This window comes from Triturus cristatus, chromosome 9 (genome assembly GCF_964204655.1).
Source record: "Triturus cristatus chromosome 9, aTriCri1.1, whole genome shotgun sequence".
In the NCBI taxonomy this organism is placed as follows: domain Eukaryota; kingdom Metazoa; phylum Chordata; class Amphibia; order Caudata; family Salamandridae; genus Triturus; species Triturus cristatus.
Window position 1 is genome coordinate 901,333,511 of NC_140592.1, and position 14,441 is coordinate 901,347,951.

Below are 14,441 nucleotides of genomic sequence, written 5' to 3' on the forward strand. Positions count from 1 at the left end.
TTGGCTAGCGTCTCAGATTCAGCCTAAGCTTAGCAAGAGGTAAATTCATGACCCTTGAACTAAATGTGTGTTAAATACCAGGAAGAGACCAATTTACGGAGTTATTAAGAATCCCAAGCTATGTGAATACAAAAAACCAAAATAACATCCCAAGAGAATGAACAAGACTTTCACAGAAAAAGAGAACCCCAGTAAGCCCTCATGCGGGAAGATGAGCCACAGATACCTAGACAGGAATTACGTTAGAGGAAAGTTGGTGGCTGGGACCTCAACTGGAAAGAAGCAGGTCACCTAAATTCCCAGCAAGGCACATGGGATGCTCTCCCCTTTTCCTAATGGCAACCTAAGGATAAAACCAAGGGTCCAGCAGTGACTGCACCAGAAAATTCAAGACAAGACAGCTGAGAGTGGAGAAGCCCAGAGTTTCATGTTGCTTGCTGTGTGAGGCTTTGGTGCACCAAGACTGGCTGTGAATGGCTGATGATGCCTGGTGCCCCTGTGAGGGATTGAGCTTTCATCTTATGATGCTCATGCAGACATTGCAAAAAGTTATGAGGTGTGGTGCAAGACATCATTGAAGGTGGTGCACTGAATGCAGATGCCAACAATATGCTCCCCTGCATTGAAACTGGAGAGCAGGAACAGCAAAGCATATTTATATCCTGTCGTCTCCATGCTCAGCGAGCCAGCGTGCTCACTAAAAGGAGGAAAGGCACCTGCAGATCCACTGGCCGCTTGAAAAAGTTGAAAAAAGAGATCTGAAACAATTTTCTGAAAATGGTCTGAATTGAACTGCTGAACAAATGTGAGATGAAAAAAGTCAAAGAGCACATATTACAAAACCTTGGATGTGACAACTAAGGAGGACTGACCCACTAATGAAACTTCTAAACCACTGCTTAGTAAGTCGCCTGAGAACAGCTTGTAGAAACAAAAGTGACCAACTCTGAATGATCGTATAAGAGACTAAGTTTTAGGGTCTACAAAGGACTATTTTATTTGTAACCTACGCACAAACACGGACATGAATCATTTGCTTTTTTATAACCTTCATAGTTCTAGGTTTGGTGATAAACGGTAAATTCGGATCATAAATCAATATATATTAGCATGCTTATTTAGGATATGAATAGGATTGTTGACTAGCTTAAGAGAAGAGAAGTGTGTGTAAGGAGAAAAAGACAATAGATTCCAATAGTTTTGTTCTTAACAACTAAGGATTTATTGCCAAGCACAAATCAACGTATGATAGATATAGAAGCAAACTTTATTGGAACAACAGAAACCACACAGTGGAGACTGAGTGAAGGCTTAAGTTTAATAGGAGGTTTTGACTTTCTGTAGCTGTCCATTTGTCCTGCTTCTGAGGGAAATCTAGCTAACAATTTTTAAATAACAGACCATCTTGCCTCACACATACTTGAGGTCGACTCCTAAGAAGGGTCTTTTGAACACATTACGAGCAATGTTACGGTTCTAAATACTAGAAAAGGTACTGTCACTCAATGATTCTTGAATACAGGAAATGTCAAGGATGTCACTCTGAACCGGCTCATGATAAGATTTTAGGAAGGGTATGGCACACCCCCTTTAGATTTTAAACTCATTGGTCCGATGTTCTCGCCGTCCACACCTGTAGAAAGGAAGATACCAGTTCTGCAACTGGTCGAATATGCTCCTCTAAGGGGAAGCTAAAGTAGCCTTCCTGATGGTGCAGGGAGCCCAGATGGTGGGAGGTTTACGAGAAGTAGGGTTGCTGGGCTAGACGACGCACTCCCTTGTCTCTTGACTCTATACTGGTGAAGCAGCTGGTACAACTGCTTGGCTGGTTGGAAAGGTTGGCACTGGTTGAAGTTCAAGCCTTTTGAGTGCTCTGAGGCATCCTGCCTAGAGACCTTTAACAACACAGAGAGGTCTCAGTCTTATCTCGTGCTCATCTAGAGCTAGGACTTGGAGAAGGAGGTGGAATGCAAATAGAGGACAATCTCGATCAGCATTGACCCAGATGTTCGTCACGCAGGCCATAAAGAGCTTGGCTTTGTGTTTGATGACCTTATAGTGACTGAGGTAACACACTGGGAATTGTGCTTTAGACACAAGCACCAAAGGATCAATTCACGTGGGTTGGAAATGAACATCAGTCCACTGCAGGAACAACAGGGCTTGAATTGTCACTATACTGAAGAACTTCAGCAGCAATCTTGGAAACACTAAAGACAAACGTGAAAAATAAACAGGGTGCAGATTTGGGTTCACGAAAGGCATGGATAAAAAGGAACAGAGGTCAGAGCACCAGTGTGAATGCTACATGGCTTCAGTGACTTCACTCCATAGTTGCTTGTAGCACCAATATGGAGTCAGCACCCACTACCAGCATAGCAGATCCATGGAAAATTTCTGAATCCAGTCTGGAGCCTGGGAATATTTAACGGGAGAAATATGAAGGTAGACTATCCGTCAGTTTCGATGGTGAGCAACTTTCACGTTAAGCAACAGTGATGGTTCATGTAGTTCTCATTTAAAAAAGCTTTTTTACTCTATTTTATTTTATGTATAATCAATACACTTTGAACCATTAACTAGATCCCATGGATCAATATTTGACAATGTTTTCTTAGGTAAGCAGTACAAACAAAAACATGCATACTTATTCTAAATTTTCTGAACAATTACCTCTTCAGTTTTAGTCTTCTTAGGACTTTCATCATTCTGTGGAGATGATGTCCGCTTAACACCGACTAGTGGACTAGGTAACTTTGGAACTGTGCTTCCTGCAACCCTTGGAGGCTGATTTACAAGACGTGTAGCAGACACAACTCGAGAAATAGGCTTTTGTGATGGAGAAATAGTGGGTGGTGTGACAGTTTCAGGAATGCTTTCGTTTGAAGTACCTGGAAATCATTGAACAGCAAATGTTATGACAGGCACAAGGTCTGCAAGGTCCAATTGGCAATAAAATACAATTTTAAAAAAATCAATACAAATTAGCAGAAGGAAAATGGCCCATATCTAGGCGTTGAACCACAGTATCCTCCAAATGTGTTTATATTCAAAATGGTATTGACAATTTAACAGGCAATTATCACAACTTTCTTCATTCCTTTTTTACTACAAATACCAGACAATTCAATCAATAAAGATCTGGAATTTATGGGGCAGACTGTTTGGCAGCCTTCGCCCAGTCTCCAACCACTGGCAATATCTGCAACAATGCAAGACCAGACTGTTTAATCAACAGCTGACTCAGCACAAACTCTTTCATAATAGTCAGCAGAGATGGGACACCTTTTGAGTGGTTTAAAGTGTTACAACATTAAAGCAAGCTCTTTTGAAGGAAAATAAATGGAATTTTAAATATTATTCCTTAACACTAGTATAGAATGACAAGCTGAACTGAAAACAGAGAAAGGTGACAAGCAGTAGAACAGGAGTCAAGTGAGTAAGGTAAGGAAATCTCAACTACACAGATCCACAGAGGACGGTGGAATCTGGCTAAATTCTGCATCAATCTTCTTGTTGCCACTCTGCAAAACATTACTTCTGAAAAAAACAGCAGTGGTTGTTTTATTTCTTCTCCTACTTGATCCTACTTTAGACCTGTAATAAGTTTGCTGGCAATCGGGCAGCATATGTTGATATATGAAATAATCAAACCGATAATGGATGTGTTTTAAATTAGTACACTTATGCAAATACAATCAAACGACCAGTAGGTGGTTTTACATTTTTCAATCTCCAAGTTAATCAGGGTATTACAAACGGACCTTTTTCTTTTTACATCTAGGACATAATTTGAGCTCTCTGCTGCAGAAGATATATTAGGGCAGAACAAGATCAGCTTAATGTAAAAACCAGAATGTGAACTTTTAGAGGAGGAGTGTTAGGAGACCTCAGTTATATGGAATTCTGTTTGAGATTCGTTCCAATAGGGTCAAATATTTTAGCTTACTTTTCTGGCCAGCATAGTGGCTATCAAAGTGATACTCTGGAAAAAAAAAAGCAAGTTACTTAGCTTTGGTAATGCTCTTTCTAGTGGATACTGTAACTGCAGATCGGTCACCTTTAGACTATTCCAAGGCACCAGACTAGATCAACAGATTCTCAGCAATACTCCCTGTGCTGGTAGGTGGCATTTTATGCTCCACAGTGACTTCATACTGCCATAGAAGTGATGGAGGAGCCACAAATAAGTGTCACAACTGCACGCTGACATCAGTTTCTTAATCTTCATCCTTGAACGCCATCAGACAAGGAGCACTTCAAACAAACTGTAGGTGAAATCGGACACAGATCTAACTTGGAACTTAATTATAATGTACAGGAGACCACCCCAATGAACAGGGAGGTGAGAGGGCAGTAAATCTGTGGTTAAATAGATTAGTCACCAGAAAGACTATTACCAAAGGTAAGTAACTTGCTGTTCTAATAGATGCATCTAACCACAGATTCCTCATCTTTATAACAGCCACTCCCAGAGGTATCGCTCAAAAGTGGAGGGCCTGAGGAATGGACTCCGATGAGAAAGTCCTGCACGACTCAGCAGGCAAAATGACATTCCATCAGGCCAGATTGTTAAGTCAGCTGTATTTTGTGAATGTATGCATAGATGCCCATGTCACAGCCTGGCATACGTCCAGAACCAGCACCCCCTATTGCCAATGCTTTCAAAGGACCCTTGGCCCTGGTGGAATGAGCCCATAGGCAATTCCAAGCCAGCAGGAAGCAGATTTCAATACAGAGGACGATCAACCTCAAGAGCATCCTCTTGTGCAGTGCCTTGTCTTTTTTGGTCCTAGTGAAACCCACAAAGACTGCATCATCCACACAGTGGTCTCTCGTACAGCCATTGTAGATACTCAAAGATCTCTTAGGGTTAAGTTGTTGGAGCCTGCCTCCCTCTTTTGAGGAGTGTGGCAGAGAGAAAAATGTTAGCAGGGTAATCGCATGACTGACATGGAAGGACAATACTACCTTGGGTGGAAGGCAGCAGAGTCCTCAGCACCAATCGATCTACTAAGAGAGTGGAGAAGGTAGATTGTCTAGAGAGGGCCTGTAGTTAACCAAGGCGACCCACATAATTTGATGATGATAAACGTGGTTTTAATGATCAGGAGCCAGAGCCAGCAACAGTCTCAAATGGCAACAGGACATGTTTTAGGCCCCACTGAGGCAAGACGAATGGTTTTGGAGGGAACATGTCTGTCAAGCCCTTCAGAAAACGCATCACAACTGGTGATTTAAAGAGAAGATTGTTGAATCAAAAGGAACACAACATCAGAAAGACTGACCTGCAGAAGTTCTGGATGACTGACTCCACACCAGGCTACAAATTCTTCCCAGTGCCTAACGTAGCTGGGTTTTGTGCATGAGTATCTGGCTGAAAGAATATCATTAAAAACTTCAGTGGCAATTCAAAAGAATTCAACTGCTGCTGCTCAATTCCCATGCACAGCGGTGTTGGTTGCAGAGATTAGGGTGTAGGACCCTTTCCTGCTGCTAAGATGAGAGGTCATCCTGAAGTGGTAGCCCGATCAGCGGGCAAGCACTCAAGCTCTGGGTAGAACAACCTTCTGGCTCAGTCAGAGGCTATTAAGAAGATCGGGGTCTTGTCTTTCCCGAATTTCATCAGAATTCAAAGAAGGAGAGGTAGTGATGGGAACATGTACTGGAGAACTGCGTCCCACTGAAGACAAATTATCTTTCTCAGAGACCCTTTATTTAGGGAAATCCAGTGTGCAGAAGCTGTGACAAAGCGCGAACAGTGGCAAGCAGATTAGCCAGGGAATACCCTACTGATCGAAGATGTCAAGTACCACCTTGGGATGGAGTCACCACTTGTGGTCTGCCAGCAGATGCCTGTTCTGCCATTCAGGAAACCAGTCAGGTGGTTGGCTACCAAAAAGATCTTATGCTGGTCAAGCCATCTACAGAGACCTGGGGCCTCCTAGCACAGGACCCATGCCCCCCCCTCCCTGCCTTTTGCAGTACCACACATGGTAGTTGTGATGGTGGGCCCACTAAAATCTTAGACTCAGTTGCAGGGTCTACATATGCCATCGGTTGTATAGGTCGGAGGATGAACAAGACCAGGAGCACATGAACCCTCAGAATAATTCTGGCCATGATCCAGGTCTAAGCCAAAAACATCAGCATTGTATCCTCAAAGTCCCAGACGAGCTATGGAGGTGGAAAGGCACTGAACACTTTTATGTGCCATGGAGCAAAACAATTGACAGAGTGGTAAAACACAGTTACTCACCTATTTGGCTAAAATAATGTGAAAGTTCTTGGAATGCTGTTTGACCGGTTGTTCACGTTTTTAAGTAACATTTTAGACACTCCTTTTACTTTATTTTGAATTGTTTTCATTGAATGAATTTGTAGGGCAGAAGGATTATTTGAAATTAGTGGTGCGCTGCTGTGGGGACTTTCTTCAGTGTTCTCCGGTCCACTTTCTGTGTTTGCAGAGAAAGCACTGTTCAGAGTGGCCATTTTTACTCTTTACGAGCAACTAGAGGTGCCATTTTGGGATTGGATGCGCTCTAGTCGACCTTAATGCCAAATGAGCAGTCTCTTTAAAAGGAGGGATGCAGTGTGGATGCATGCAGTGGGTGCTCCACTGGTGTACCAAAGACAAGCCCATCTGTGCCCATCCATTCCCTTTACGCAGGCAGCGACAGCCCTCTATGCAGGTCCACCAAGACTGTTAAATTTGCTTCTCATCCAATGAGCTATTAAATCTGAGAACACTGAACATCTGTACTGGTAAGCTTTCAGTGGCTAATTGTTGGGATCCTTTGTCCTGTCAGTTCCAGAGTACAACTTTTAGAGACTGCTTCATCAGTTAAGGATTGGGAGGCAAGGTGGAAGCAAAGTCTTCATGACATTGAATTAGGCCTGGGCGAAGCACTACGCTACGCTCGCGAAGTTTGCGAAGTTCGCGCTACTTCGCACTACGCGAACTGCACGTAGCACAGTGCGAACACGCGTAGCGTAGTGCTGCGGTCATTTTTTGCTTGCTCGCGGTCCTCAACTTCAAGTTGGCGACCGCGAGCAAGCAAAATGACATCCCGGCGAGACTTTTTCCTTGTTCGCGATCGCGAGCATGGAAAATAAACCTCCCGGCGAGATTCCCAACGCGAGGAGGTCAGGTTTCTCATTGCGAGGGGTCGCGTATGCTCGCGACCGCTTGCGATGAGAAACTACCAGTTCGCGTTGAGAAAGCTGCCGCTCGAGTAAAAATCTACTCAAGCAGCAGAAAACTGCAGCTCGCACTGTGCAAGATGCCATTTTCAATGATTGCACAGTGCCGGTTGCTTGTCCGCACTGTGCAATCATTGAAAACAACATCTTGCACAGTGCGAACATGTTACTACGCAGTTCGCGAAGTGCTACGCGTAGCTCGCGTAGTGCGAACTTCACTTTGCGTAGCTTCGCGAAGTGCTACTTCGCGAACTACGCCCACCCTTAATTAGAATCTCTGTACTTGATGTACGTTCACGTCATAAAAACGCCATTTCCATAAATCACCTCCTCACAGAGTCAGATTGACATTCTTTTCATCATGGAAACAGGGATGAATGAGCCCTCTGCCTCAGACATTGAGCTTACCTTCCCAGAAAATTAAGCCTCTGTTCATGCCGACATAACATTCAAAAGAGATGGCGGGGCGGCCATTGCTTTTAAAATGACTTTTGTATAAACATGTAGAATAACTATGCTTAAAAAAAAAAGGTTCAAGTACAACACTCGAAAAACAGAGTTTAGCGAATGCATCTTTAATCTAAATATACTTACTTCCCTTATGCATCTATAAACTTACCATGTACTTATGGATCTATATATGTATTACTTTTGTTTAATTCAGCATATCCAAACCACTACCCTATTTCTCCGACTCATCTCAAACCTCTTTCTACTACTCTTTCCAATTATTATTATTGAATTTATAAGGCGCAACAGCTACCCAAAAAGGGTTTCCCGGCGCCGACAAAGACCAAAAAGAAGGAGAGGTAGCTTATTTATTTACTGATTGAAAAGCCATGTCTTGAGGGATTTACGAAATAGCGTGTAAATCGTTTCGTGCCGGATAGCTATAGGAAGTGCATTCCACAAGGAGGGACCGACATATGCAAATGATCTACCTCCCATTCGAGACAGAAAATTTCACTTGGGTGGAAGAGCGAAGACACCCAGAGGGTGCATAAGGGCTTACCAGAGACTGCAGGTATTGAGGGGCGACTCCTGCTTTGATTTTCAACATAAAGCTAAGGGCTTTGAACTTGATTCTGTTCTCTACCCTAAGCCACTGGAGGTCCCACAAATGACTAGACTAGAGACTGAGGCGAATCTAGGGACCCGACAAAGTAGTCTGCCAGCGGTGTTTTGCACCATCTGTAGTCTGGGAGTCACTTCCTTGTTGGAACCAAAGTAGAGAATGTTTCCGTAGTCCAGTCTAGAAGTAATAATAGCCAGGACTACTGTTTTTTGAGTAGACTCGGGCAGCATCCAGAGAATCTTTGTTAACCACTTCAAGATGGTAAAACATTTAGAGGAGACTTTGACTGCTTGATGGTGCATTATAAGCGAGTCATCAACAAAGACGCCTAAGTTGCGGACTTGGCTGGAGGGCCGAAGAAGTGCTCCCATTTCACTGGGCCAATGTTGTGGGCCCCAGGGGCCTTTATCTTTTCCAAAAATCAAGACCTTTGTCTTCTCTCCATTGAGCTTAAGGTCGTTTTTTTGCATCCATGCTGCAATTTTGCCCAGGCCATGCTGAAGGGAAGAAGGTCCGGTCTAACTCCATGGAGAGAAAAAAGATGATTTGGGGGGAGTCAGCATAGGAAAACAGGGACAAACCAGCCTCTTCCGCAACGTCAGGAGTGGTAATCGGAACTGGACGTAGAGGAAAAGATTTGAAAGGTGCGGTTGGCTAGATAGGAAATTAACCAATCCAGGGCAGAACCACTGATGCCCAAAGATCTAAGAGTATTGACCAGTATGGTATGAGATACAGTGTCATATGCCGCACTCAGGTCTAATAAAATGAGTGCGACTGTATCTCCAGCGTCCAAGTGACGTCACAGCCGTTCCGTTACCCCTAGTAAAGCAGTCTCTGTAGAAAAACCAGCTCTAAAGCCAGATTGTGATGAATGGAGGAGCTTATTGGTTTCGACAAAGATGGAAAGTTGAATGTGGATATGTTTCTTCAAGTGCTTGGAAAAAGCCGGTAGTAAGGAAATAGGCCGATAATTGGAAAGAAACCCAGGGTCAGCGTTGGCTTTTTTTTAGGAGAGGGACCACCATAGCTTGCTTCCAGTCAGATGGAACTATGGCTTCCTGTAAGGAGGCATTAAGAAGGTCCATGATGGCAAGCAAGGATGGTGAATCCAATTGCTTTAACAAGGAGATTGGAAAGGGGTCCTTGGGAGATCCAGGCTGCTGGCTAAAGTTACAGAGGCAGCAAGTTCCTTTACTATGTTAATAGAGTTTTGGAGCAGTTTAGGGCATCTGAGATAGTTGTGAAGACATACTCAGCACGGGCTGATTTACAGACACTAGGATATATTTTTTGGGCCTTTTTATAGAGGGTTTTTGATTCGGGGCATACTTCCTTCTCCATTTACGTTCCAGCGTTTTGTATTTGGATTTCTCCTTTTTTAGAAGGTCAGTAAACCAAGGAGCTGGAGGGTGATGGTTATTAATCTTGTTTTTAGAAAGGGGGAAGACACGTGTCTATGGCAGCGAGAAGCCACTTTTGCACAGTGTCAGAAAGTTGGTTCACCCTTTGTTTGGAAATGGGCAAGTTCGAGTCCAGGATTTTATTTAGGACAGTCATGTCTAGTTTCCTCCAGTTTCTGGTTAATGTCCTTAAGAAAGGAGAATTTGGCATGGCGTTGTCAGGTGGTGCCAGGCTGAACCGGATGATAAAATGGTCCGACCAACACGAGGGAAGCACGAGGGAGCACTGAATACTAGGTACACTGGAGAAGATTGGGTCTAGCAAATGGCCAGCCTCGTGTGTGGGACCAGAGTTCTGTAGAATTATATTTCGGCCTGCCAAGTCAGAGTTAAAAGTAGTACTGATTTTGCATGTAGAGTCGTCCAAGTGTATATTTAAATCACCCAGAATTGAAAAATTGGCAGAACTCATAAGTAGGGGAGTTATTAAGTTGGGGAACGAGGAAGCCCAAAGAGCCGAGGGCCCGGGAGGACGATATACAAATACTCCAGAAAAGGTAAAATTCGGGGTCAAAGCCAGTTTAAAGAACGCTGCTTCACAATTTGTTAATGTTAAGGGCGCAAAATTACACTGAAAGTCCTTCTTAAAAATAATGGCTATGCCCCCACCTTTTTTTGGGCCCCTGTCCCTCCTAACTATACCATAATTAGGAGGCAGAGCGGCAGCGACATCTGGACCAGAACTCTCGTGCAACCATGTTTCCGTAAGAAAAAGGGCGTCTGGTTGGTCGTTAACCGGGAGGTCACAAATGTCCATGTTATGCTTGGAAAGAGAACGACAGTACTGAGGAAAAAAAAATCCTTTGTAGTTTGTGTGGCAGATTTATTGTTATTACCCTTTAAAGAGGTTACCAGTCTCTAGGTCGTGCCAAATGAGAAACCACAGTGTGGGCAGGTGTCGTCTCTGTTGCAAGGTTGCAGAAGCTTACAGTCATGTAAGGGGGGGATGGTAAGTAAATAACAGACTTTAAGAATGAACTAGTCTCTGCGTCCCACCTGGTCCAGGGGTCATGGCCCCTGGACCCGGTCAGGCACAGACTGGCTTGCCTTCGGCGCGCCCGCTGGGCGCGTCTGCTGGCGACTGAGCAACCATGAATTTTATATAGTGTGACCCCACCCGGAAGTGTCTAGGGCCGGGAGAGGAGCAGCGTCCCTCCACACAAGCGACACACACAAGCCGTGGTGGACCGGGGAAAGCCGGGATTCACGGATCTAAAGTGAGACGTGCAGTCACATTCAATTACAGGAACAAGTACAGGTAATTTAAAAAGTTTAAAAACACAGTTTCCTTCCTTTCAATAAAAGCAGAGTACACTCATTCACAATCAGGAGATTTAAAAATCCTCCCGGCACGCGTTAAGTCGGTCTTTACCCTGCACTACCCTATTTCTCACCCTATACCTCTATCAATATATCCTCTACATCCACTCATTTATCTCAAACCCCATACCACTACTATGATCCACAAAATAGCTCTTTCTACTCTCCCCTACTCTACCCCTCCTTGTACCATCTGACACCTCTTACTATACTGATCCCCCAAAACAAGTTTTTCTAAACTCTTCCCTCTGACTCTTTCCTTCCACATCCCTTTTACTCACCCCAAGCCTCTAACTGGAAAGCCTCTAACAGGAAAAAAAAAGTCTAACTTCACTCTTCTAACCCTCCACTATCCTTTTCAATCAAAATAACAAACTAACATGTCCACTTCTCAAATTTCATATTTCACTATACTAATTCACCACTAATCCTTATGGGTTCCAGAGTAGCGTGCTACTCTATAAAAAAAAAGCGCTTTAACACCTCATTAGGGGTAGTAAGCGCTATATAAATGCAAACCTTTTTTTCCTCTTCTATCCCTCTGCTATCCTTCTCAGTCCAAATAACTGACTAATTTCCACCACTCAAAATACTTTCATATTTCACTATACAAATTCAACACTAATCCTTTATGGTTTCCGGAATAGCGTGCTACTTGCCGAAAAAGTGCTTTGATACCTTTGATAGTAGTAAGCTCTATATAAATGCAATTACAATAGAACACAATTTAGTCTGATGGGGTTTAAATGAGCAGAAGGCCTGGGTTTCTGCATTTCCGTTTTCCCCTACGTGTCCTTATCCGGATGCTTATTTATCCAGGTTATGTAGGAGAATACAATATTGGGGATTTAAATTTACATACAATGTGTTTAATCATCAGGCTTCTCTGCTCTTGGAAAGGTTGGCAAGGCTGAATATTTTGTGCCCGCATTTAACATCATGTTAATAAGCATTGGTTGACCTTTGTTATGTTGACACAAAGTGCCGAGAGTCCTATTTCACGGGGTTCAACATCCGAGGGAGGGCGGGGTAATAGATATGTTAATTATCATTGGCAGTGTGTTTTATCCCATCAGAAGTATTTAGGGGGATTCTGGGAAAAGTAGTTTGTAAAATAAGGGCAGTCAAATGATTGGAGGATTAAGGGGGTGGAGAGTAGGTTCACGTAATATAAAGAACGAGACGTTGTGAAGAAGTGGTTTACTTATTGGCAGAGAGAAAGAAGGGAAAGCGCTGTGAAGATTTGTATATGCAAGTACAAGGAAGCTTTGACTGAGGGACTGTGTAGTAACAAAGAAAGAAGGGAATAATCTGGTATTGCGCTGAGATTTATAAGCGTTCTGGTGGGCGGGAAAAAGTCTGCTGAAGTACATTTTCTGATGGAGTGTTGTGTAAAATAGAGGGAAAACGTGTTATAGGAACTTATATAAACCAGGCAGCGATAAAATTAGAATTGAACTGATGTAGCAGGCCACATTTTGTAACGCGTTTTTTTTAAACATTTGCAGTGAAATTCCTGATGAAGGGCAGATAAATTGCCCGAAATGCATTGGATTAAGGATGTTAAAATGTACCCGTCGTGTACGGGGAAAACAGCATCATTTGAAAAATTGAGAATACATTGAACTGTCACACATGTGATTGTCACCTCAGAACTACATTGTGTAAAGGATTGGATTTTGGCAATAAAGGAACAAGTAAATGAAAAAATGAAGTAACCTTTTTTTAAGGCATTCAGCTGTGAGTTCGAAAGGGAGCGCCAAGACATGACGCCCCACTCTTGTTTGAATGAGCACTGAATATCTCCCATGGGGTTAGTTTCCCAACACATCAAGTAGGACGTACAATTTGTTTGTTTTATTAGTATGCTAATGTGGTCTGATCATTGTTTAATTCCTTTTCCTGATGCACTATGGGTAGGGTGGAACTGGATAAATGTGCTCCCTTCAGAAGACGTGTTAAAAATAATCGTAGCTGCTCTGCAACATGGTCCTCCAATTCATTAGCAGCAGAAAAAAAGGCCTTTTAAGAAACTCAAAAGTTTGGAGAAGAAACTGTTTGCAAGGTCAGATACAAGGAGGCCTCCATTATTGCCTCTTCTGAACTATGTATTAAGTTCTCTGAGTTTTTCACTGAGAAAATCAGTAAAATCAAGGTCAAGCTTCGGGCTGCCACAGTCACCCCAACGATGGAGGTTGCACCTGTAGTCCCAGGTTGGACCATTGGAGGAGAGCTTCAATGTAATCTTTATTTCATTACAAGAATCTGAAAAAGCCATTTCGGATTGTAAATCTAGCTGTCTGGTAGACCCATGTCCACCTTCACTCTTAGCTTCTGTGAGCAAAGTGGTTGACCATATATTCAATTAGCTTTTTAATACTACTCTGCAGACGGCACAGATTCCAAATAGATGTAAGGAAGCTAAAATGATACCACAAAAAACAAAAAGTCAACAGCAGATCAGACTCAGCTGGACAATTTTTGTCGCACTTCACTCATTCTGGAGGCCTCCAAAATGTTAGAAAATCTGACTGACATTCAACTCAGAGTATACTGAAAGACTTAATCTGCTAAATCTCAGTTGTATTTGCGCCCACAGCATAGCACTGAAGCAGCTCTCCTTGAAGTCGATTTCTTCAAGCTTATATTAGATCAAGTTAAAATGGTGCAGTGATCTTATTAGGTCTATCTGCAGCATTTGACACAGTCTCCTATGCCTTTCCTCTGCAGAGATTGAGAGCTACTGGGGTGGAAGGCTGGGTGCTACAGTTGAATCGCTCATTTATTAGAAATAGGGGTCAGGCTGTTTTGGCCCCCTTTGTGGAGACATATGGCGCAAAGATTATTTCATATGCAGATGATAACTGGTGTTCCTGTTTTAAAAATAATTCTTTGGATGCCCTGGAGTCTTCCAAACTTTGTCTGAGGTCAGTCTTGGGCTGGATGTAGGCCAGTAATCAACAAAATGCGGAGAACACCAAGATTTTGCTATTTGGGGCTTTGCCTTTCTTAAGGTGGGAAATCTGTTGGCCAGCTTCAATGCCTCCTTCTCTGCCCCCAGTTGCTGTGGCTATGAATTTGGGGGTTAAATTAGATTGCCTGCTGTCATTTCAAGCTTAGATAGTTGCAGTGGTGAGATCATGTTCTGTGATACTACGGTATTTAAATATATTTATTTCTCTCCTTTCGCTGCATTCCAGGAAAATGGGTGGTCCATGCTCTGATTACTATGAGATTGGACTATGCAAATGGTCTTTGACTGGGCTTAACACGGTCCCTCATTAACCGTCTGCAGATGGTAAAAAATGCAGGTGCTCATCTGCTGATAGAAAATTCCTCACCGTGATCCTATCTCTCATCACGTCACTGCCCTCCACTGG

The 14,441-nt window shown here is 43.1% G+C and overlaps 1 protein-coding gene across 1 annotated transcript in view; it reads right to left on the bottom strand.

Annotated features, from left to right (window-relative positions):
• Positions 1 to 14,441, bottom strand: part of PAPOLA (poly(A) polymerase alpha) — an 868,351-nt gene that overhangs the window by 166,855 nt on the left and 687,055 nt on the right. The window contains exon 19 of the mRNA XM_085626434.1: positions 2,674 to 2,891. Within this exon, the coding sequence (XP_085482560.1) occupies positions 2,674 to 2,891 (218 nt within the window). The remainder of the gene's footprint in view (positions 1 to 2,673; positions 2,892 to 14,441) is intronic.